The 19487-nt window shown below is 43.9% G+C and overlaps 8 protein-coding genes across 8 annotated transcripts; 2 read left to right on the top strand and 6 right to left on the bottom strand.

Annotated features, from left to right (window-relative positions):
- Positions 1-747: 747 nt before the first annotated feature.
- On the bottom strand, positions 748-3030 carry BDB00DRAFT_841337 (uncharacterized protein). Its single transcript, XM_053124823.1, has 7 exons — positions 2522-3030; positions 2290-2385; positions 2152-2219; positions 1950-2061; positions 1785-1875; positions 1438-1495; positions 748-1362 (listed from the first exon to the last, which is right to left on the bottom strand). Exons 1-7 carry the CDS (start codon positions 2831-2833, stop codon positions 1077-1079), a joined length of 1023 nt encoding a protein of 340 aa, XP_052976035.1. The 5' UTR covers positions 2834-3030; the 3' UTR covers positions 748-1076.
- A 681-nt stretch (positions 3031-3711) lies between these two features.
- Positions 3712-5811, bottom strand: BDB00DRAFT_841334 (nitrogen permease regulator 2). Its single transcript, XM_053124822.1, has 7 exons — positions 5372-5811; positions 5186-5300; positions 4976-5112; positions 4781-4878; positions 4559-4695; positions 4348-4465; positions 3712-4287 (listed from the first exon to the last, which is right to left on the bottom strand). The coding sequence occupies exons 1-7, from the start codon at positions 5759-5761 to the stop codon at positions 3825-3827; spliced, it is 1458 nt and encodes a 485-aa protein (XP_052976034.1). The 5' UTR covers positions 5762-5811; the 3' UTR covers positions 3712-3824.
- Positions 5812-6700: 889 nt separating this feature from the next.
- Positions 6701-8327, top strand: BDB00DRAFT_599416 (autophagy-related protein 13). Its single transcript, XM_053117981.1, has 5 exons — positions 6701-7078; positions 7158-7256; positions 7362-7603; positions 7704-8067; positions 8188-8327. Exons 1-4 carry the CDS (start codon positions 6995-6997, stop codon positions 7963-7965), a joined length of 687 nt encoding a protein of 228 aa, XP_052976033.1. The 5' UTR covers positions 6701-6994; the 3' UTR covers positions 7966-8067; positions 8188-8327.
- Positions 8314-10100, top strand: BDB00DRAFT_599567 (uncharacterized protein). Its single transcript, XM_053117983.1, has 4 exons — positions 8314-8694; positions 8786-9000; positions 9068-9214; positions 9308-10100. Exons 1-4 carry the CDS (start codon positions 8574-8576, stop codon positions 10046-10048), a joined length of 1224 nt encoding a protein of 407 aa, XP_052976032.1. The 5' UTR covers positions 8314-8573; the 3' UTR covers positions 10049-10100.
- Positions 10101-10134: 34 nt separating this feature from the next.
- On the bottom strand, positions 10135-12985 carry BDB00DRAFT_841324 (P-loop containing nucleoside triphosphate hydrolase protein). Its single transcript, XM_053124821.1, has 6 exons — positions 12784-12985; positions 12622-12703; positions 12515-12534; positions 11737-12434; positions 11485-11633; positions 10135-11401 (listed from the first exon to the last, which is right to left on the bottom strand). Exons 1-6 carry the CDS (start codon positions 12896-12898, stop codon positions 10153-10155), a joined length of 2313 nt encoding a protein of 770 aa, XP_052976031.1. The 5' UTR covers positions 12899-12985; the 3' UTR covers positions 10135-10152.
- Positions 12976-14914, bottom strand: BDB00DRAFT_769987 (cytochrome P450; the record flags this gene model as incomplete). Its single annotated transcript, XM_053119853.1, has 8 exons — positions 12976-13146; positions 13223-13247; positions 13327-13522; positions 13585-13833; positions 13917-14378; positions 14470-14522; positions 14596-14746; positions 14839-14914. 8 exons carry the CDS (start codon positions 14912-14914, stop codon positions 12976-12978), a joined length of 1383 nt encoding a protein of 460 aa, XP_052976030.1.
- A 774-nt stretch (positions 14915-15688) lies between these two features.
- On the bottom strand, positions 15689-16155 carry BDB00DRAFT_599492 (uncharacterized protein). Its single transcript, XM_053117982.1, has 2 exons — positions 15771-16155; positions 15689-15705 (listed from the first exon to the last, which is right to left on the bottom strand). The coding sequence occupies exon 1, from the start codon at positions 16072-16074 to the stop codon at positions 15847-15849; it is 228 nt and encodes a 75-aa protein (XP_052976029.1). The 5' UTR covers positions 16075-16155; the 3' UTR covers positions 15689-15705; positions 15771-15846.
- BDB00DRAFT_884394 (cytochrome P450) lies at positions 16087-18072 on the bottom strand (the record flags this gene model as incomplete). Its single annotated transcript, XM_053128323.1, has 6 exons — positions 16087-16159; positions 16241-16496; positions 16596-16655; positions 16775-17451; positions 17549-17737; positions 17837-18072. 6 exons carry the CDS (start codon positions 18070-18072, stop codon positions 16087-16089), a joined length of 1491 nt encoding a protein of 496 aa, XP_052976028.1.
- Between the last annotated feature and the right edge of the window lie 1415 nt (positions 18073-19487).

Below are 19487 nucleotides of genomic sequence, written 5' to 3'. Positions count from 1 at the left end.
TTGACGACTTTGCCTATGTCTTTCTTTGACGTCACCATTGCGAGCTTTGGGCTCCTTTCTATATGTTAGCAAGCACATTCACCTTTAGTGGATTGATGGTTAAGGTATCAATGATTGCAATTTAGCTCAAAGGATGTACTAGGGCGCAAAAATGAAAGCAGAGTCAATCCTATCAACAATTACTAAGAAGGCGTAGCTATCTGCTTCTTAATTTATTACGATGCGATACTTGATCCAAGCGCATATATAATTGTCTAAGTGTTCCAGTACTTCCGGATACGAAAGAGAAGAGCCCTTAGCCTAGAAATATGATATGATAACCGGCATTTCCAAAAAGTCTATTTACGCACCATCAGCATTTAAATATAGCCACATTAGCACCATTTTTGGACCCCTCTTTAGAATGCTTCGCTTCTAGTGAAGCTACTGTAGCAGATAAAATTGAGATACTACTATTTTTCAAATATACACATGTAAAGTGTCTGACCTTCTTGTTTACTGCTGGACTATTTTGACAGGTGTAAATTAATGACAATTTTGGAAATTTGCCGACGTCGATCATTGGAAAAGAGAGAATATTTGTAGAACTCAAGGTATCATCAACGACCTGAATTGTCTTTTGTTGTCAAAAACTTGATCATTTACATAGATTTGGTGCTACTTTGCCTTCCCAACTGCAGATCACATTGCACCTCTGATACCCACCCACACTCAACCCGAGCTGAAGACTCGTAAGTTTGATGGTGAGCGAAGCAGAGTGGTTGAATGCTTAAAGTACGAACGCGCCATGTACTCGTTTCTTAGTATCACGTTTTGAAAAGATATGTCATTTTTTAATTGGCTGACTCACTGAAACAAAGACTTCTATTTGAATTTTTATCCCTGTTTTTCGAAAAAATTGTAGATTGGGGGAAAAGGGAAAAAAATACAGTTATCTGCAGTATGCCTTGAAGTGAGGGAGGTGATAAATAATGGCCAAAGTATGTCTTTTGCTCTGTCGGATATTTAGTGTATGAAGGTTGAATTGATGAGGAGGGTAAGCAAATGAATTAAGGTTTTTATAATATACTCATAACTTAGAGTGCGCTGCTAACGATAGAGGCAGCCACAGCGCTAAAGGCAACGAAAAATGCAGCGGGCATCAGGGCTGATGCAGCGCCTTCACCACCATTACCGCTACTCTGGTTACCACTGCCTGCGGTTTCCTTGTAGACATCCTCAGCAGACATGTTGGCACAAGCGGCGACAGTGGACATTTCGTATTTTCCTTTCAAAAGCGGGACGACCGTGTTAATGGCGACATTGACAGTCTCATTAACGCGGTCGTGCTGTAAACTGATGCCACCAGTAGCGGTGTTTAACCTGGGTATATATGAATGCGTCATTTAGTAAGAATACAGCTGATATGCAAGCAAATGAATATTGAGCAGCACTAACCAGCTTGTAACTTCTTGTTCAATGGACTGAGGTGTGACGGTTGGGTTTGTGCCGATTTCTATGAATAGAATCACAGTGTTAGTGGGACCCAAAGTTCACTTGTGTCACCTGCCAACAGTCGGTAGGTGGGCTGATGTATACGAAGGTGCGGACGAATGACTGTGTCTGTTCCTGGACAAAGGCTTCTAGGGATAATAAATTCATCCGTTTTACCATGGTAACCGGAAGCATTGTAGGCTTACAGACACAATCCTTCCTCGCGGTATTTCACACTCGATCTTCCGATCGCAGTTATACTTCGTATACAGCGCTCTAAAAGAAGCAGCCAATTGGGTCAGAACACTTACCCCAGTCGAAGGTATCATGCGACCAAATTGCGATCTTGAATCCGAGCTGCTCAGTGATGTTACGAACACGGTCGTCCATATCACCTTGTGGCTAAAAAAGGAAGGTTGATCGTCAGATCCAATTTCTTGCATATGTGCGTATATGAGTGTTACAAGATACGTTACCGGTCGAACAAGGACAGGAGAGACGCCGATGATTTCCTTAATGGCTTGCTCGGTCCACTTGAGCTCAGCGACAATTTGTTCGTTAGTTTGTGTCGTCAGTTGTGTATGCGACCTGTATATATGTCAAGATATGCATCTATTAGTTACTATTGCACCTCTCTTTTCTTAGCATTTAAGCAAACGAAAGAGAAATGTTGCATACCATGTGTGAATGGCAATTTCGTGTCCGTCCTCGTGCATTTTCTTGACCATGTCGGGATATTGGATAACCTAAAGCCGCATTACATTTTTAGTTAGACATTGTTTGGCTGATGTGCACGAATACAAATAGAATACATACATTGCCACCGATCAAGAAAAATGTAGCCTTCAAGTTCTGCTGCTTCAAAAAATCGTACAAAGGAGGACTGGCGATAGTTGGGCCATCATCGAAACTCTACAGGACGTAAAAATGGTACATATATATTTAGAATCCACTTTGTTTTTTATAGTTCTAAATAGATCTATGTGCTGCTGCTGAGAAAATAGGACGAAGAAACAAAAAAGAAAAATCTAGGAGAGAGATACGTTACCAAGCCCCAGTGGCCTTGTTCGCAAGTGTAAATGTCGGAAGGTCGCTTACATTGAGTCGAAGTCCAGTGGCAGTAAGGATCGTTGCCAGCAACACCTCTGTTACCGACGGGTGCGTTAGCGATCGTCGCATTACTCAGTGCTTGAACCCACTCGGTCTTTGGCGAAGGGGCCAAGAGGGGTGGTGGGTAAGCCTCTTTCCAAGGAAAGTTGCTGGTAGGGGTTTGAAGATTGGATGCAGCACTGCTGGTTGGCGTTTGTGCAAGTGCTTGTTCGAATGCAAGTAGAGCGATCAAAAGGACGGATTTGCGCATGTTGTTATTGTTGCTATAGCGACTAGTAAAGGAAGGATAGAGAAGAAGGGGAAAAGATGGAAACGAAAAGAAGTAAAGAGAAAAGGTGAAAAAAGAACGGAGAACGAGTGAGAAGCGTGCAGCTAGACGCTTGCCCTTTATAAGGCGCTCGGGCAGAATGGCTAATTGCTGCACTATGTACCCTCACTCCCCTTTTCTCCATAGCGCATCAAAAAAAAGTAACGACGCACTAATAGGTGAAACCATGGAAATAAAGGAAGCATAGGAAACGTCTCCTAGCCAACCATAATTTTGGCATTTCCCGATTCAGACCCCCTTTCTAAACCGTGCCCTATACCAAAAATAAACCAAAAATATGTGTGCACTGTACCGGGTAACGGATCATCAGTGGGCGTAGCTGGACCCCATGGATCCAGGTAGCACAAGAGAATTTGGTCCTTGGCCAGCGAGGCGGGTTATTTTTCTATTGCCTATTTAGATGCAGATATGCCCACAAATAGACATCGGCTAAGCTGTATATAAGAAGGTGCCGCATTCTGTCCTTGTGATTGTCGTCGTTGTCTAAACCGCGGAGATCACCCCTCCTTCTGCTTTGTTTATTTACTTTATTTTAGGTTTCTACATGAAGAAGGGCACCTGTCTCGGTCTGCCGCTATCATTCTTACTTCCGCTTCTGCAGTCGAAAATGCTTTAGTGTGGTATGACAAATGTCTCGGCTCTAAACATGTCTCAGCCGTCGATCCGTTCACACACAGGGCACGGCTTGTGTTCTTTTTTTTTTCGACTCTCCCAAGCCAAGCTTCGCCCCAGTTGTAACTCAGATCTCCAAACTAAACTTTTACGTACAAAATTCAAGCATGACGTTTAGAATGTCCTCATTTGAAGAAAACAATAGGCTTAGTGTGTGTGGTATTATTATAGTGAGTATTATTTATTATCTACAGATGTCTTTTTTTATAATTATGATACAAAATGAATGAACAGGGTATGATCACCTGTAAATAAACTTCACAGACCAGTGGTTACGGTTTGAGTGCAATGTCAGCTCGTCATCTTCTAAACGTGACCTTTGCTGTTGAACTGGCAAGGATTGTTGGATGTCAGGGTGATGATGGTGCTCGTCGAGTCGCTTATTGTGTTCGATAGGTTTCAGCATGGCCGGCTCAAAACTACCGCTGGTGGTGCTGGTGGTGGTGGACGACTGTAGTTGCTCATCCAGCTCTTGTGGAGAACACTTGAGTGCAGTACAAATCTCATCGTAATGATGGAGGCCATCCAGATAAGGAATAATGTCCGGGTGTATCGGCGCACCAGTATTAATGTTGAAGATTTTAGAATACTGGCTTTTTGGCGGCAAACCGAAGGAAGCGTCGTTGCTGTCGACATTGGTTAAGATGGGATATTTGTGTACCCGGTAAATCAATCCTTTAATAACTCCAAATGAAATGAAACGCCTAAATATTGAGTTAGTGCTACTATAAATTACAACTTCTTTATGGACTCTTGAAGCTTACCGCACATCGATCGGAAGAGCTGCAACTTGGTGTTCTTCAATCCAGTCCCTCACTGAGGAACCATACTGTAAACCACAGTACAGCGCAAACACACGTGGAAGCGGAGGTTGCGTTGCTCCTAAAATAATTACAATAGTAAAGAATATGAGAACAGAGCTTTATTATAGCCCAATGTATACTTTTAGCATGTTCCTAATGTTCCCATACATACCAGGAAGTGTTATGTACTCTAGGCATTCTTGTGCTAAACTAGCCTTTCCTGACTCCAACATACGTGTTATTTCAGGCCGAACAGCATAGACGTTTGAAAACTGGAAAATCTCGGCCATGATAACACAGCCATAGTAGCTGGATGAACGTGGTGGTTAATAAATTATCTAATTTGTCATATTTACTAGATCGCATATGGTAATAGCAAGGAAAGTTAGCTTACAGCAAATGCTGCATAGTCTGCCGAGCCCAATCTGGTTTCACGTTGGCCAACTCGGCGATCGCTTTAACATGATTAATGCCATCAATGTGTGGCACCATCTATTTTGGAAATATCTATACGTTACATAAAAGGAATATTACGAGTAGCTCTCTTCCTTCCACCTTGTCTTTATTATCTTTCGATAATATACGTTACCTTTTGCACTGTCAAATCCCAGTTCACTGTCATCATATGATTCAAGTCCACCGTGCATACCGGCACCTGATAATCATGCACCGTCGGCGGATTTTTGTATGTAGGGAAAAGCTTCAAGTTGATGGTATTGGAAGCATCTAGTGAATAATAAACACTGCACGATATAAATATACCTTCCCAGCATTTCTCTCTTCCCCAGTTGATACTCACTGATTGGAATTTGACACTCGCAGTAGCTGTTGAGATCCTCATACAATTGTTCAATAACGTTTTGGACAGTCCGGCTTTCCGAGCTCGCATCTTGTGATAAGAAATCGCACTCCACCTTTATGTACCATTGGAGATAAAAGTCAGAACTATATATAACGGACGATATCCTATATGTGCAGATCATACCTCTAGCACCTCCAAAACACGAGCCAGTTTGCGTACTACAGCTTCATAACTACTCGTTTCAGCGTCGCGTTCAAACACAAAGCACAAGTTGAAACGAAATTCGTTTCGAATAAGGTGATACTTTTCATGGTTGTTAATCGCGACAGGACAGCCCATAATCTTGTATTTGTCGGTACTAATAGTGACAAGCCGCTTGTACAGCTGTGGTTTGGGGATAATGTACTCGCGAATAGTCTCAAAGTCGATCAGCGGCTTAATCGGGACATTCATGCCCAACTTTTGCGACACTACGCTTCCTTCGGGAACTTGATGCTTTACAATGCTGCCTTTAATAACGTCAAATACGGCATAGAAAATGCCATGAATGCGTGGAAACCCGGGGAAGTCCATTACGGGTATAATAGAGAAAAGAAACGGTTGTTGGACCAAAGCAAAAGAATCATTTGAATCCCAGTTGTGATATACGCTTTGGCACCCTACTTGACCATGCTAGCAACAGCCAAGACAGCGCCGAGCAGCTGTTGCTGCCAGCAACAACTGACAAGGTAGTACAGTCTAGCCAAACATCAGTTACAGATAATAAGAGCTGTATAGCATCTGCATACTATAAACTTATAAACACGCAGGTGTGCCCGTCCATAAAAGAAAGGATGTGGTGGCTAACTTGCTAGCTGCAATGTCACAAGTCTACAACGGATATGGAGTATGGCTCTTCATTGAGAGTCTTCAAAAAAGGAACGAGTGTGCAGTTATAATTTATGAGGCGGATTTCGTAAGCAGTTATACCGTTCTCCGAGATGCAGCAGTGTTCGATATCAGCTTGTGTCGCTCAATTACATGCGCTGTAAACAAGGCTTATGCCTGCTTCCTTCACAATAGCTCTGTGCTGACTGTTATCTCATTGCATACTGTGGGATACGACTCTTCAAAAAATTGAGTTTAGAAGGGGACTGCTTGCAATAATACCAACGAAAAATGTGGCGATAGCGGGGAAAAGAAAACCGTGCATTGTCCATCATGCTGGCTGCCGCACGCTCTGGTGTTGCTTGATTTGAGACTAGCATCAGCTCTCGATAAGAAGTGTGGTATTATGTCTCTAACAGAACGATTGCGTCCATCAGCTAGCGTATATGTCGACCTCCCGGACCAATGACTCTTCCTGAGAGAATCCCTCTGTATATCAGTCGCATCGTGGGATGGTCACAAAAACAGTTAAATTCCATATCATGAAGAAAAATACCCTGTCGATTTTCTTTCGCAATTTTGCATTGATAAGGGACATCTTTGGATCAGCCGACCTCTCTCATCGTATTTAGCGTCGGTCCCATGCGCACTTGCTCATAGGGTGCCTGAAAAAATATAATAGATACACGGGTGCTATGCTATGCGCAGTTCTCTCTTTCTCGCTCTCTCTTCCTTTTCTTTCTCTCTTTTTTTTTATCTTATTGCGTACCTCAAAATCCCGCTTAATCACACTTCTCTTTGTTATTTACGTCACATATATAAATATACTACTTTATTCTCATTTCTCGTTAAACCCCATTCGACATTTGCACTTGATCTGCCAAACTAGATCCTACCTTTTTTTTCAAACGCTCTCCACTGACATTGCCACACTTCAAAATGATGCACTCTCATTCTCCTTCGCCTTCGCGATTTCCTTTTACGTCCAGCTCCAACAACTCCAAGGCAGAGAGTATAGTCAAGGTATAAAAGCAGCAGATTCTTGTAACACGAGCATACCCAAATAAAGGAGCGCCAACAAACAATGCGTGTTTGAACATAGAATTTCTATATCAAAGCCGCACAGATCATTATTCAATCACGTCAGCAACCCCAACAAGTCAGTGAAGATGCTGACGGAAAGAAGCGTACTAATCGATGGGTAAATCCAACAACCTTGCCATGCTTAATCGTCTCTTTAAATTACTCGTTCAGCATTGCATAAACTCACTCGCTATTTTAATATTTCACATTTTGACGGCGGTAGTTTAACATGGATACTCGAGAATACCCAGACTCCCTGCGGTCAGAGCTAAAATTCTGGATAACCAAGGCATTTCTGTCTCCCATTACTCAGCCGCCGCCACTTGTCATTGAGGTTTACCTGGACGTCTCGAACGTTCCTCCAGGAAGGGAGGTTGCGTTACAGAGCGGGTGGCGGCTGGTGGATTTAAATGCCCCTGTTAAAAAAGATCGCATTGTACTCGAGCACTGGACATTGGCTTTAAAGTAAGAACCAAACAGACCGATGATAGCATTACCGTTCGATGTTTTCCGTTATTGTTCTTTCTCTTATCGTTTTGTTGGGGTAAAAAACCTCTTGATCTAGTCACCCACTTCCCACGGAGGCTATAGACCTTGGCAGCGTGTACAAAAGATCCATTCTCTTTTTTAGGACTTTGTACGCCTTCGTTCGGCTGCTACCTGCATATGCAGCATACCAGCGCATCATGGCAGACACGGATGATCGCCATTCTCTCGACATTGGATACAGGCTCACAAACATTGCTAACTCAAAAGGCGACGAGATTGGACTAGGTATACTTATGCAGAAACCGCCACATTGCTCACAGCAATCAATTATGGGATAATGCATCATCATGCTAAGTGACCACGCGTACGCGAATTTTAGATGAAGGACCAGATGCGAGCACCGCTACAAAAAGTTTGGACAGCATAGTGACACCGTTAGGGTAAGTTGTTTAAGCTATTCGACGCCTACGACCCTTTCCCTACCCCTTTTTTTCGTCTGAAGAAGATATTGGTTTACATGGTATACATACAAACACACACACATACATACACACATACAGCACATTGGGACTCCAAGTACGATACCGCACAAACTGTAATTTTGTTATCCACGACCCTCTTGCTATTGACGCAGAAGCCACATATGACTCGACTTCACAGCTGATAAATCTGGATCATCATTATTTCAAACCAACAATTGCAAACTACACCTTCAATTTAAGCGACGACGATCCTGTCAATGGAATCACCAAAACTGCATTGAAACCAACAAAGAAAAATTTAACAGACTGGCCGCCCGTACCTCATAGATCTGAATCAGCCCGTGTTACCACAGCAGCAAGAGCAGAGACGGAACGGCGGCATAGCATCCAACATCCTTCCCTATCGCCAACAAGACGAAGCACACGACCTCCGTCCTTATCCCGTCAACGACCCTTATCCATGTATGATGGCAATGCCTTGTTTACAAAATCTGCCGAACCAGCACCATCAACATCAACACGGTTACATATCTCGCCGTTCAAATCAGCCACACTCTCTTCTTCCTCGCAACATTCTTCTACAATGTGTATCGTATCACTATGTTCTCTGCTTATAGTTATGACTGAAAACAATATAGCAAATAATAACATCGGTTGTTATATTTTCTTTCATTAGCATTACGTTCAGCAAAAGGCGAAAGCGAGAAGAGCACAAAATCTAACATTACACGTCGTTTCTCCTCCAGCTTCGATTACAGACATACTGATCGCTATTATCACAGTGCACCTTCCGCAAATTGTGAGATGCAATCGCCCTTATCAACCAAGACACGTAGCCGAAGGTCATATTCTCTTGCAAAAAGACCATCAAACACTACTTCATCAGATCAGGTGAATATAGTACAGCATACACAATATGACTGGTGTGTGATTATTTATAGCTTAAACTGCGATGTAGGACGAAGAGCTCGAAGACTTTGTACGCTCTTTCAATCTTCGGCAAACACCTGGATTTCAAAGCAAAATGATAAACGAAGAAGAAAGCAGTGATGTCATATATGGACCATCGTTAGATATCTCTGCTTCTTCATTTTACCGATCCAAGGTAGTGATAGAGTTGAAATTCCTAAGAGAGAGTGAAACATATTCCTGTTTGAATCCTAAACACAGCTTTCATCTTACTTCTTCGTACGAGAAGAAAGCTTTAGTTCATTTTCAGAACTTGCGAGGCGTACACGACTCCTTATCGCAATCTATAATATCAAGTACTATCTTACCCCCTCTTTCCTCCTCTCTTGAACAGCAACAGCAACAGCAGCAATCAATTACCACGGCTAGTCAAGCTACTGGTGTACTGTCGGCTAGCAAAGATCAATTACCACGGGCATCCAATAGTGACATTAGCGCTAGCAGTAATAGCAGCTTATTATCAACATCTCAATCCCGAGGATCTCCTTTGGGCCGACTGTACCAGCCTCGAGCTCCATCACCGCTGCATACCGAGCAATCGCCGTTACCAACAACAGGATCTATACCAGTACGGATACCAGAAAGAAAGCACCAACATACCGATAACAACATGGCTGATACCACCAGCTCAAACGAGCATCATCACGATCTATATCCACCTTTTATGCAGCGTAACAAAGGATTTAGTGACGACGATAACAATTTATCAACTCCAATCAAAGATACCTCCCAATCGTCGCATGAGCCGCATCAACAGCAGAAACAGCTACCAAAAGACATGCCCAAATACCGCCAATTTCGTCGCAGCACCCAGTTGTCGATAAATACAGAATCAACAAGCAGTAGTAGCGGTGGATTCGAAAGGGAAGAGGACGAACAGCCAAATTCTGCTGCTGCACAGGATGAAGATGATGACTCTCTTGTATTTAAGATGAGTGAACTCGGAATACACGAGCACCATAGCAAATAGATAGAGAGGAAAAAGAAGATCCAAAAGCCAAAGTTTTTCTCGTTTTCCTTATCGACTACTACTGTATAAGTTTTGAAAATATATGTCCTTTTTTCTTTACTCTTTTACTGAATTTTTCTTCGTGCTAGCGCTCGTTGTCTGATCTCTTCTATCTCTGCTGCACGTCGTTTCCGCTTATCTTGTTCAATTTCCTCCATGATCTTTTCGTCTTCAAGTTTGGCTTTTTCTGCTTCTGCATCGTGGTCCATTTCCAACACGTTAGGAGCATCTTCGCCGTTCAAACGCGTTTTTGCCAACTTTCGTATCCGCTCGCGGCCTTCACCCGCCTTGATCCACTCCCACAAAATTTTGCTGACACCTTTCATCACGGCCTTGTTTGTATAGGTGACGTGCATGTACATGACCCAGTCCAGCTCGGAATAGCGAATTCGGTTTCGGTCCAACATATCCGAGAAGGCACACAACGGATGGAGATGCAATGCGACAAGCGACGTGGGTGAGCCTGTAAAGTCGTTCACTTCTGCCGTCATACCTTCTGTCAAGTGTTGATCGGGCGAGTAATGTGAAAAGACCGCTCGATGGGCGCCTTTGTTGGCAATATTTGTAAAGTATCCGGATAAAAAGGACTTGAGGACAGGCACAGGGTCAACCTGACGACCATTCTCGTCATCACCCATGGCTCTGCGTTTGCTACTTTTTGTCTCCTGTTTCCATCGTGGTGCGCGCTTTATTGGAAGACGTGCCTTGTCCATGACATCCACTAGCTGTCGTCGAACGTTTGCCGCAGTCTCCAACACCTTGCTGTTGATCCAATTGTCTTTGCACCAGGACCGGCTTTTGCTGTGCCGTTTCCATTCGTGCCATACATTAAGATAAGTCATATGATCGCCTGCATGGTGTGCGAACCGTAATTTACATTCTTCTGCTTCGATCACGGCTTGTTGTCCACCACGACTACGTGCTGATGGCGCACGGAACAAGTCATTCTCGCCAGCAAGAATGCTTGCAATTGTGAGCACCTCATTGCTACACTCGTACTCTTCAGCAGAACTGACCAAGACGCGAGCAAGAGATGGAGATAACGGAAAATAACTCATTTTGTCGCCTAGTGGGGTTAGCTTGCCTACTTCGTCTATTGCTCCCAGTAGATACAGCTGTTTCAGTGCGTTTCGAACAAGCTTCTCGTCTGGTGGATCGATGAACTCAAAGTTGACAACGTCGACAATGCCCATTTTCTTCAATGATAGAACTGTGCCGAGTAAACTGCTTCGTTGGATCTCAGGGATGGTGTCGACTAACATATGATTGAAACTATCCGGGGTATACAATCTGTATGCTTTACCAGGTGCAGTTCTATGAGCGAATTTACCAGATATTAGAATCGATGGCTGCCTATTGCATTATGCATATTTTCAGGGAAAAAAACAATGCTTTACCTGCCAGCACGTCCAGCACGTTGTGTTGCAGCAGCCTGGCTGATTTCTGTTACAAGAAGTGCGTCCATACCGGTAGTGGCATCATACGTCTTTTCTTTAACAAAACCGGAATCAATCACGTATCGGATTCCTGGGATCGTAACCGACGTCTATGAATCCATAGCTTAATGGAGAATGAAATAAGGAATATTTTGAAGATACCTCCTCCCCTTCTCTCTGCCTTCCAAGACTTAATTAGAATCAGAAACTTACCTGTGCTACGTTGGTTGCAAAGACTACTTTCCGGACACCATCCCTGGGAGCTTCAAATACAGCTTTTTGATCATATGTCTCCAAACTCGCATACAATGGGTAGATGGCAATATCTCTTACCCCTTCATCATAGAACCGCACCGTCTTTTTGTAATCGCTCGTTCCGGCCCGTTCCTGGAAAGCACGACATGCGCGTTCGATATCATTTTGTCCCGTCAAAAACACCAGCAAATCTCCAGCTGGTTCTTGCGTATGGATATGCCACGCAGCTTCAACAGCATGATCGACAAGATTGGATTTGAGTGATGCGAGCCGCTGAGCGTCCTTGTAATAAATCACGTCGACAGGGAATGTTCGTCCAGGAATTTCAAAGATAGGACACTCTTCAAAAAAATCAGAAAACTTTTCCACGTCAAGCGTGGCGGACATGATCAGTATTTTGAGGTCGGGTCGTAGTCGTCGTGTCTTTTTCAACAAGCCGAAAAGAACATCCGTCTCGAGCGTCCGTTCGTGTGCTTCGTCAATAACAACGACCGAATATTGGCTGAGGCGTGGATCTTCTGTTGCTTCACGTAACAAGACGCCGTCCGTCATGTACTTTAGTTTTGTTTCTGGGCTTGTCGTATCGTCAAATCGGATCGTGTAGCCTACAGTTGCACCGAGTCGGACGCCTTGTTCTTCGCTCACGCGTTTTGCCACTAACGTATTTCAATAAAAAGAAGTTAGCTGCTGCTTTTCTTTTCTGACAGCATCCACTCCTAATGGGGTAAGAACATGCCTGTAATGGCAGCAATGCGTCTACACGTAACATAATCGTTGACGGTTAGCAAAAAAAAAAATCGTTGGAATCAGCCAGCTGAATAGATCGCTACTGAGATAATTTACCTAGGTTGAGTAACACCAATCTTTTTCATCTCTGGCATCCCTTCTAAAATGTACTGAGGGATCTGTGTCGTTTTGCCAGAACCTTCATAGTTCAGATACAAAGATATAAAAAGTGTTAAGTTGTTGCCCGCAAATTTCTAGCACATGATAATGATGGTTTACCAGTTTCACCAATCACGACGAGCACACTATACTCTCGAATGGCTTCAACGAGTTCATTTTTAAATTCGAACGTTGGTAAATTCTCTCTTTGTTCAATTATCTTTTGGCTAACCATTTTTATATTATGAGAACAACATATAAAAAGATTGTGTGTGCTAACTTGGATTTTTGCTTCTCAGCACCATACTTTCTTTATTTTATTGACCTAGCGACAAAACGCAATGGTGTCCGTGGAGGAGCCGCAATGGCTCCAACGCTTCCAGAAAAGTATGCATCAAGATCTATCTTTTCACCTGACGCTGGTGGCATAATTGTACATTGACTAAAAACGCGAGTGAATACATTAAATAGCTGTATCTCGGCCTATAACAAGTCATTTATGAGTCAATATGTGACGCAAGAATAGTAAATGCGATATCAAAATAGCAACAGCACGTACCAGAGCTATACCAGGGCAGACACGTCTATCCGCAAAGAATGTCTTTATGAGTACCACACTTTCAAACTAATCATTGACTGTATAAATGCCTGTTTATGTTATACCTTCCCCATCCAAAGTTAAAATGATCCCGTTCCCCTATTTTCTTGGTTGCAAGTATCGACATCGGTTCCAAATGATCCAAGAACCGCTCTGGCCGAAAAATCTTTGGTTCTGGAAACGAGTCAGGATTTGAATGGATGGCAATCATGTTTGCCACCACGGTTGTGCCCTTGGGGATAATGTTGCCGCGCCATTCCACTACAAATATCACATTATAATCAGTACTGTCGCAGCTGGTAATCTGCCAGTGCTGTTCTTACTGTCTTGATCCACCAGATGCGGTGCACCACATGGGGTTGTAGGACGGAATCGCAGGCATTCCTTTTGTACTGCTATAAGATACGGTACTTGATTTCTCTCGCAAAATGTAGGTAATCTCTTGTGTTTGCTTGTAAATGCGTCAATTTCCTGCTGAATCTTTTCCTGAACGTCTGGCATCGTGCAAAGTATAGAAAATGCCCAACCCAATGTTACAGTTGTCGTATCGGACCCTGCGATTACCATATCATCTAATCGAATTACGTTAGAGGAACTGCGTGTTGAACCGATGCAAAGTGAGTATGGGTTGAGAATGATAGGAGAAGATATTTACTGAGGGTGGCAATCACGTATTCCACGTCTAGTTTTTCGCGGATCATGAGCACTTTAGCCAAACAATCCGTGTCGCTTTCCAGTGCCTCCTGAATCAGCTGCATGTAAAATGGATTTCGCTTGTTCTTCAAGAGGTCAGCAAAAGCTTGCTCTGTTCCCGTCCACCGATTCAACATGGATAGGACAGGGAGAAACGCTCCGATGTGGTATTTGACAATATCCGAATGGGCAATGCAACTTTGCAATAGGTCAATCAGCGTAGTAAACAACGGATCGTCGATGGAGGATGTCCGTTTGTTTAAGCATGTAATCAAGATAAAGTTGAGCGAAGCTCGTAAGAGATGGTTGGTTGGATCAATGTCTTCTTGCCCTGCCATCAAGATATCGATAAGCTCGTCAGCTTCGCGTTCTAATACATCGCCCAGTTCATTCTCCAGTTTCTTAGGGCTCAGAACGGATAGCACTATAGTATTACGCAGTATGATGAGCTCATGCATTTATCTGCCCAAAGATTCTGTAGATAGAGGTTACTTCCTCTTGCTTTTCCCTAATACCTGCAGCGCGTGCCTGTCTCCAGCTTGGCGTAGGTTGTGAGAATACAATGCCCCTATAGTTATTACTTTAGTTATAAGAAAATCTGATGTTGTTTCCAGCTGTGTATAACTAAAGTGAGTTATTACTTCTCCTCACAGCTATAGAATTCGGAAAGCAAGCGATAAAAAGGTTTGCCAGATGTGTTATTGCGTTCTTTATGCAAGATCTCATATGCAATATCAGCTCTTCCTATCATGATCCATGGCTTGACCCCTAATTTGAGACCGAAAATAGGACCTTGTTTTTCCACAAAAATACGATATTAGCAAGACGTTCCTGCTCAACGTTACAGATTCTTTGTTCCTTCAGATGGCTGTCATATTATTTACCCAACTCATGATGCCACTGCAAAAAAGTCTTCCGTGGATTTTTACCAATCGCAAAAAGATGGCCTATTTGAATCATGAGTTTGCTAAAAACAGATTGTTAACCAGATTAAAAAGCTCCAAACTAACCGATATAAGGTATGGAGCCTTTGGGCTGAGGGATTGTATATGCAGTAGGATTATCATCATCAGCGTGACGATAACTTTGAGAAGCGTGTTGTTTTTGGACAGCACAGAATCGGTAAGTAATGGTGATAAGAACCACAAGACCAAGTGCTGCCGAAATCTCCTTCCCATGACCATGTATTCGTAAACATTTGTCCATTAGATGCCAAAGCTGAAAGAAAAGAAAAGAAAAGGAGGATAAGAGTATACAAAAAAGGAGCGACACAGGCGATCGTAATAAACGCTTTCTCTTCCTTTTATGAGACGGCACAACAAACATGCAGTATACTAATGCACATGTTAGTTATGAGTGTCTAATAGATTAGAAGCTTATAGTATGGCGGCTATTGTCCACAAGTGAAAGGTTGTGTTTAGCCACCTGACATTAGATTTAGGTACACCGAAAGCATGATCACGTTGTTGCCTCAACTGACATCATTATTGCACACATTTGCTAGTATTAAATTTAGAGTCGCGTATTTCTACTATTGTTAAGCTACGTCCCCAGAGATGGGGATCTGTTTGGTTACAAAAACACAAACAAGGACATGCATACTGAATACGCTGGTTCCATTACGTACCCACATGACCATCATTTCTTGCCCCTTTTGCTGATCTCATGTAAGACACTCGTGAGCAACTACGACTACGCTATTACTGTCATAGCGCCTCATCCTACATATCACAATCTGATAAATTCAGAAACTGTTTCATAATCAATAGCCTGCGCTGGACAGGTCAAGTACATGACTATGAGCTTTATACATTACTTGAAATAAGGCACATCTATAAGCCGGAGTACAATAGGTTTGATCATGAAGATGTATACAACATATAAGTCTTGTATTAAGTAGCTGAATAATTTATAGAAAGTGGGAAAAAAAGTATTAGGATTTCAAAGAGAGGAAGAATTAAATAAAGGCACAAAAACGGATCCACAGCGACGGTGGAGGAGAGGCAAACAAAAATTGTAAAAAGGAACATGGGGAAAGCGATTATAGTAGAGAAGTAAAGTTTTTGGAGAGATAGTAGAGAGGGACAACGGGCGGAGGTGGGGTGACAGTAGTATAGCATAGGAATTATCTATTAAGCAGAAACAGCTTCTCGCTTTTTGAAGCTCATGATGCACCCATCCTGGGGATAAATGGTTGCGAAAATACTAAAGTAGGGAGGAAGCATATGAGAAAAACACACACTTGCAAAGAGACCTTTCTGTTGAACATTCGTTAAAGACACTTACGAGATTTCGTCACTCTTGTCGGTGCGGTAGTGAGTCCACTCAAGCTGGAGTGAGGCCTGAGCAATGATAGCCATCAAGTGCATCATGGCGTATTCCTTGCCCAAGCAGTGATGAGGGCCGTTACCAAAGACCATGAAGTTCTTGGGGTGCTTCTCGGCCTGGCCTTGTGGGCCCCAGCGGTCGGGATTGAAGCTGTCTGGGTTCGGGTATGCAACGGGATCGTGCAACGCAGGATAAGTGGTTGGGATCAACATGGCTACAAAACATTTTGGTGTACAGTGAGTCGCACAGTACTACTACGACTACTGCTGCTGATGCTACTTGAGCTACCAAGTCTCAAAGAGCACACACTTACCGTTCTTGGGCACAGTGTACTGATCGGTAATGGGCCATTCGCGTGTAGTCTTGTATGGGACTTTTTAAACAGAAATCAAAGAAATGAAACGTGAGTCGATGGGTTAAATAAGGCTTTAAAGGGGGGAAGCGAGAGGGAGAGGTCAAAGTTGAGGAGCCATTAAGGTTTCATTAACTTACCCATGAGCACTGGTGGACGGAGACGCAAGATCTCCTTGACAACTTGACGCAAGTAGGTGGAGGATTCCATCAACTCGAGGGTCAAAGGCTGATCCAACTTGCCCTCGCGCACGCGGATTTGTTCTTCACGCACACGGTCGAGAACATCGGAATGATCAGCAAGTAACTGGAACGCCCAGGTCAAGGCTGACGACGTGGCATCCTGACTGGCAAACAAAAAGGTCAAGATCGTCAAAGCAATTTCACGATCGTCGAACTTGCGTGGCGCGGGTTTGCCAGCCTTTTCGCTTTCAACCTCCTCCTCCTTCATTGCCTGGAGCCAGGCATCCATCAACGACTTGGGCTCCTCGCCGGTTTCCATGCGTTTTCTGCCGTCCTTGATAGCTTCAATAAAGTGCTTGACAATGTACTTGCGGGATTGAATGGCCTTGTAGACCTTGGTGCCGGGAAGTGGAATGGGAAAGTTGACAAGTTCGAGGGCGGCGGTGATGTTGAAGTATTCGAGAGAGATGCGCTTGGCAACCTCGTCCGACATGTGGTCGCCCAAAAACACACGGAGCGACGACTCCATGTTGATTTCACGGAAACGCATCCAGTACTCTTCGACTTTACCGTCGAGCGAGAGCCATTCGTTAAAGTGGCGCTCGTAGACCTTCTCCTGGATGGGAATGTAGATGCTAGCAACACAGAAAGCGTTTTTTCCTTTGGTCAGAGCCAATCCTCGAATGCCCACAATTTCTCTTTCATTCTTCTCTCTCCCCAATGGTAGTTTACCCGAGAGCTCGTCGAGTGAAAAGGACGTTCAACCCGCGACGATAATCGACGTGAGCCTTGCCGTTCAAAAACACCCAGTTGTCAGGGCAAAGGATATAGGTCATCGAATCAACGACGGTAGGCTCGGCAAAGGCGGGCGAATTGAGGATTTTTCTGCTGATATCGCAAGTCGACGCAATGACGACGAATCTGTTTGCGTTTGCAACCCGGGAAGGAGGGGAGAAAGGCAGGGTCAACAACACATTGTTGTGGATGGGAACCTGAGTTTCATACATGACCTCTTCTTACCTGTCGAACACACTCACGCACGAGAGTTCACCGCTCTTCCACTTGCTCATGTAGCCCTCGAAGGTGGGGTAAAGAGAGTCCAGGAATGCACCGATGATAGGGATCTTGAACTTGGGACCGGGCAAGGACTTCTTCTTGCTCAGATACCAGTACTGTTCGTAAGCGAACAGGCCAACGACAGCCGAGCAAACGATGGCGGTGGTCGAGATGTTGGGCTGTGAGAAGGCGGTCTTCATAAAGGATGTCAAGGTGGTTTTGGCCGACTCCAAGGTACGTGGGTCGAAGATGCTACCGAGGACCAGAACAACAACAACAAAATTAAAGGAGTCAGCTGCACAAGCAACAACAAAAAAATTTGACGGATCGACCCGATCGGCTATGTTTATATTTACCTGCTGCTGGCCATACTGAGAGAGCAAAAAGAAAGAAATGATATAGTATGCGTAACTTAGCAACTCGCAATTCTGCCAATAATTCTCCATCGCGCCATGAGCACCGACTAACGATTGGGGCGGCACTTACTTGTTAAAAGAGGCAGATGACACGCGTTAACGAGATGAACAAAATAAGAGAGAGAGAAAGGTGTGTACAGAGGAGGGAATGAGGGTCAAATGCGGAAGAAGGTCTGCTCGAGAAACAATAAGGCAAATAGGCCGGGCCGATAAGAAGCGCAGAGGAAGAAGTAGAGAGAGTGGAGTAGTAAAAGAAAGAAGGGAAAAAATATAAAAAAAAAAATCCTCGAGGCACAACCAACTGTTTTCGGTTCGAGAGAGCAAATTCAGCAAGCGCTTCTGTGCGGGTGTCACCCCCGACTAGCCCGTTTCCCACCCAGAGGATAAGCGTTGCTGCTGCTGGTGGTACTACTGCTACAACTCCTCCCCTCGTTGCTATGATACTAGGTAGCAGAGCAGTATAGCTACTAATTAGCTAGCCCCCTCCCCGCTCCTTGTACAATCACTATGATGATAACATTCGGGGCTGGACCTGCTGACACATTAGCTTTTGGACTGGCCGACACTGACAGCCCAAGCTTTGTTGCTTTCTTCATGGCTCAATCAACCAAATCTTTCGATATTATCCCGGTTTGCGATAAAACATTTCGGAAATAAAATATTAGCTTTGCTGCGAGATGGTCCGAAAGGGGGCCAATCGAAAGGGGGGGGGGGTTTTGTGTATAGGATGGGACGCATGTTACACAGACTACTAGAAGAAATGGCGCCATGAGTTGTTTCTCACACCAGAAACGTCGTTTGGGAAAACAAGTCATATGATATTAAGCGCACAGAAGCGATCTTCTGCCATGTTGCCCTTGACGTTACTTTGGTTAATAACCTACAGCGCTACTGTGCACCAGTTACCATAGCTACCGTAGTATAGCGCTGTTTCCATTGCTTTGGTTGACGAAGAGGAGGAGGAAGGGTGATCAATTGACTCCCCCCTTAAATGATATCTACACACAGTTAGTGAGATGTTTCGCAGGTGGTCGGTGCTGCTGCTGTGGTGCAGCTTTGGCCAGGTCTCGGATGAACTTGGTCCAGCCGTTTAGAAGGGGGGGATGGAACAACTTATGTAAATGACTTGGTCTCTTGTTCCTTGATCATTCAAGCGAGAAAACATCAAATTTGTGCACCAGGATCGCCTCCCCCTGAGT

This window comes from Zychaea mexicana (assembly GCF_025766255.1).
Source record: "Zychaea mexicana strain RSA 1403 chromosome Unknown BDB00scaffold_81, whole genome shotgun sequence".
Lineage (NCBI taxonomy): Eukaryota > Fungi > Mucoromycota > Mucoromycetes > Mucorales > Lichtheimiaceae > Zychaea > Zychaea mexicana.
This window is presented reverse-complemented; position numbering and strand designations above follow the sequence as displayed.

Bases quoted from the DNA above. Each gene is read 5' to 3' on its own strand.
- BDB00DRAFT_841337 (XM_053124823.1), bottom strand. From the start codon at position 2,833: ATGCGCAAATCCGTCCTTTTGATCGCTCTACTTGCATTCGAACAAGCA. The intron at 2,220-2,289 runs GTATGTATTCTA...ATGCGGCTTTAG, and splicing joins TTTTCTTGATCGGTGGCAAT to GTTATCCAATATCCCGACAT. The intron at 2,062-2,151 runs GTATGCAACATT...ACATATATACAG, and splicing joins GAAATTGCCATTCACACATG to GTCGCATACACAACTGACGA.
- BDB00DRAFT_841334 (XM_053124822.1), bottom strand. From the start codon at position 5,761: ATGGACTTCCCCGGGTTTCCACGCATTCATGGCATTTTCTATGCCGTA. The intron at 4,466-4,558 runs GTATGTATGGGA...TAATTATTTTAG, and splicing joins AGAGTACATAACACTTCCTG to GAGCAACGCAACCTCCGCTT. The intron at 4,288-4,347 runs GTAAGCTTCAAG...CTCAATATTTAG, and splicing joins GCTCTTCCGATCGATGTGCG to GCGTTTCATTTCATTTGGAG.
- BDB00DRAFT_599416 (XM_053117981.1), top strand. From the start codon at position 6,995: ATGATGCACTCTCATTCTCCTTCGCCTTCGCGATTTCCTTTTACGTCC. The intron at 7,079-7,157 runs GTATAAAAGCAG...GTTTGAACATAG, and splicing joins AGGCAGAGAGTATAGTCAAG to AATTTCTATATCAAAGCCGC. The intron at 7,604-7,703 runs GTAAGAACCAAA...CTCTTGATCTAG, and splicing joins CACTGGACATTGGCTTTAAA to TCACCCACTTCCCACGGAGG.
- BDB00DRAFT_599567 (XM_053117983.1), top strand. From the start codon at position 8,574: ATGATGGCAATGCCTTGTTTACAAAATCTGCCGAACCAGCACCATCAA. The intron at 8,695-8,785 runs GTGTATCGTATC...TTCTTTCATTAG, and splicing joins TCGCAACATTCTTCTACAAT to CATTACGTTCAGCAAAAGGC. The intron at 9,215-9,307 runs GTAGTGATAGAG...TCGTACGAGAAG, and splicing joins CTTCATTTTACCGATCCAAG to AAAGCTTTAGTTCATTTTCA.
- BDB00DRAFT_841324 (XM_053124821.1), bottom strand. From the start codon at position 12,898: ATGGTTAGCCAAAAGATAATTGAACAAAGAGAGAATTTACCAACGTTC. The intron at 11,634-11,736 runs GTAAGTTTCTGA...ATGGATTCATAG, and splicing joins TTGCAACCAACGTAGCACAG to ACGTCGGTTACGATCCCAGG. The intron at 11,402-11,484 runs GTAAAGCATTGT...ATTCGCTCATAG, and splicing joins CGTGCTGGACGTGCTGGCAG to AACTGCACCTGGTAAAGCAT.
- BDB00DRAFT_599492 (XM_053117982.1), bottom strand. From the start codon at position 16,074: ATGCTATACTACTGTCACCCCACCTCCGCCCGTTGTCCCTCTCTACTA.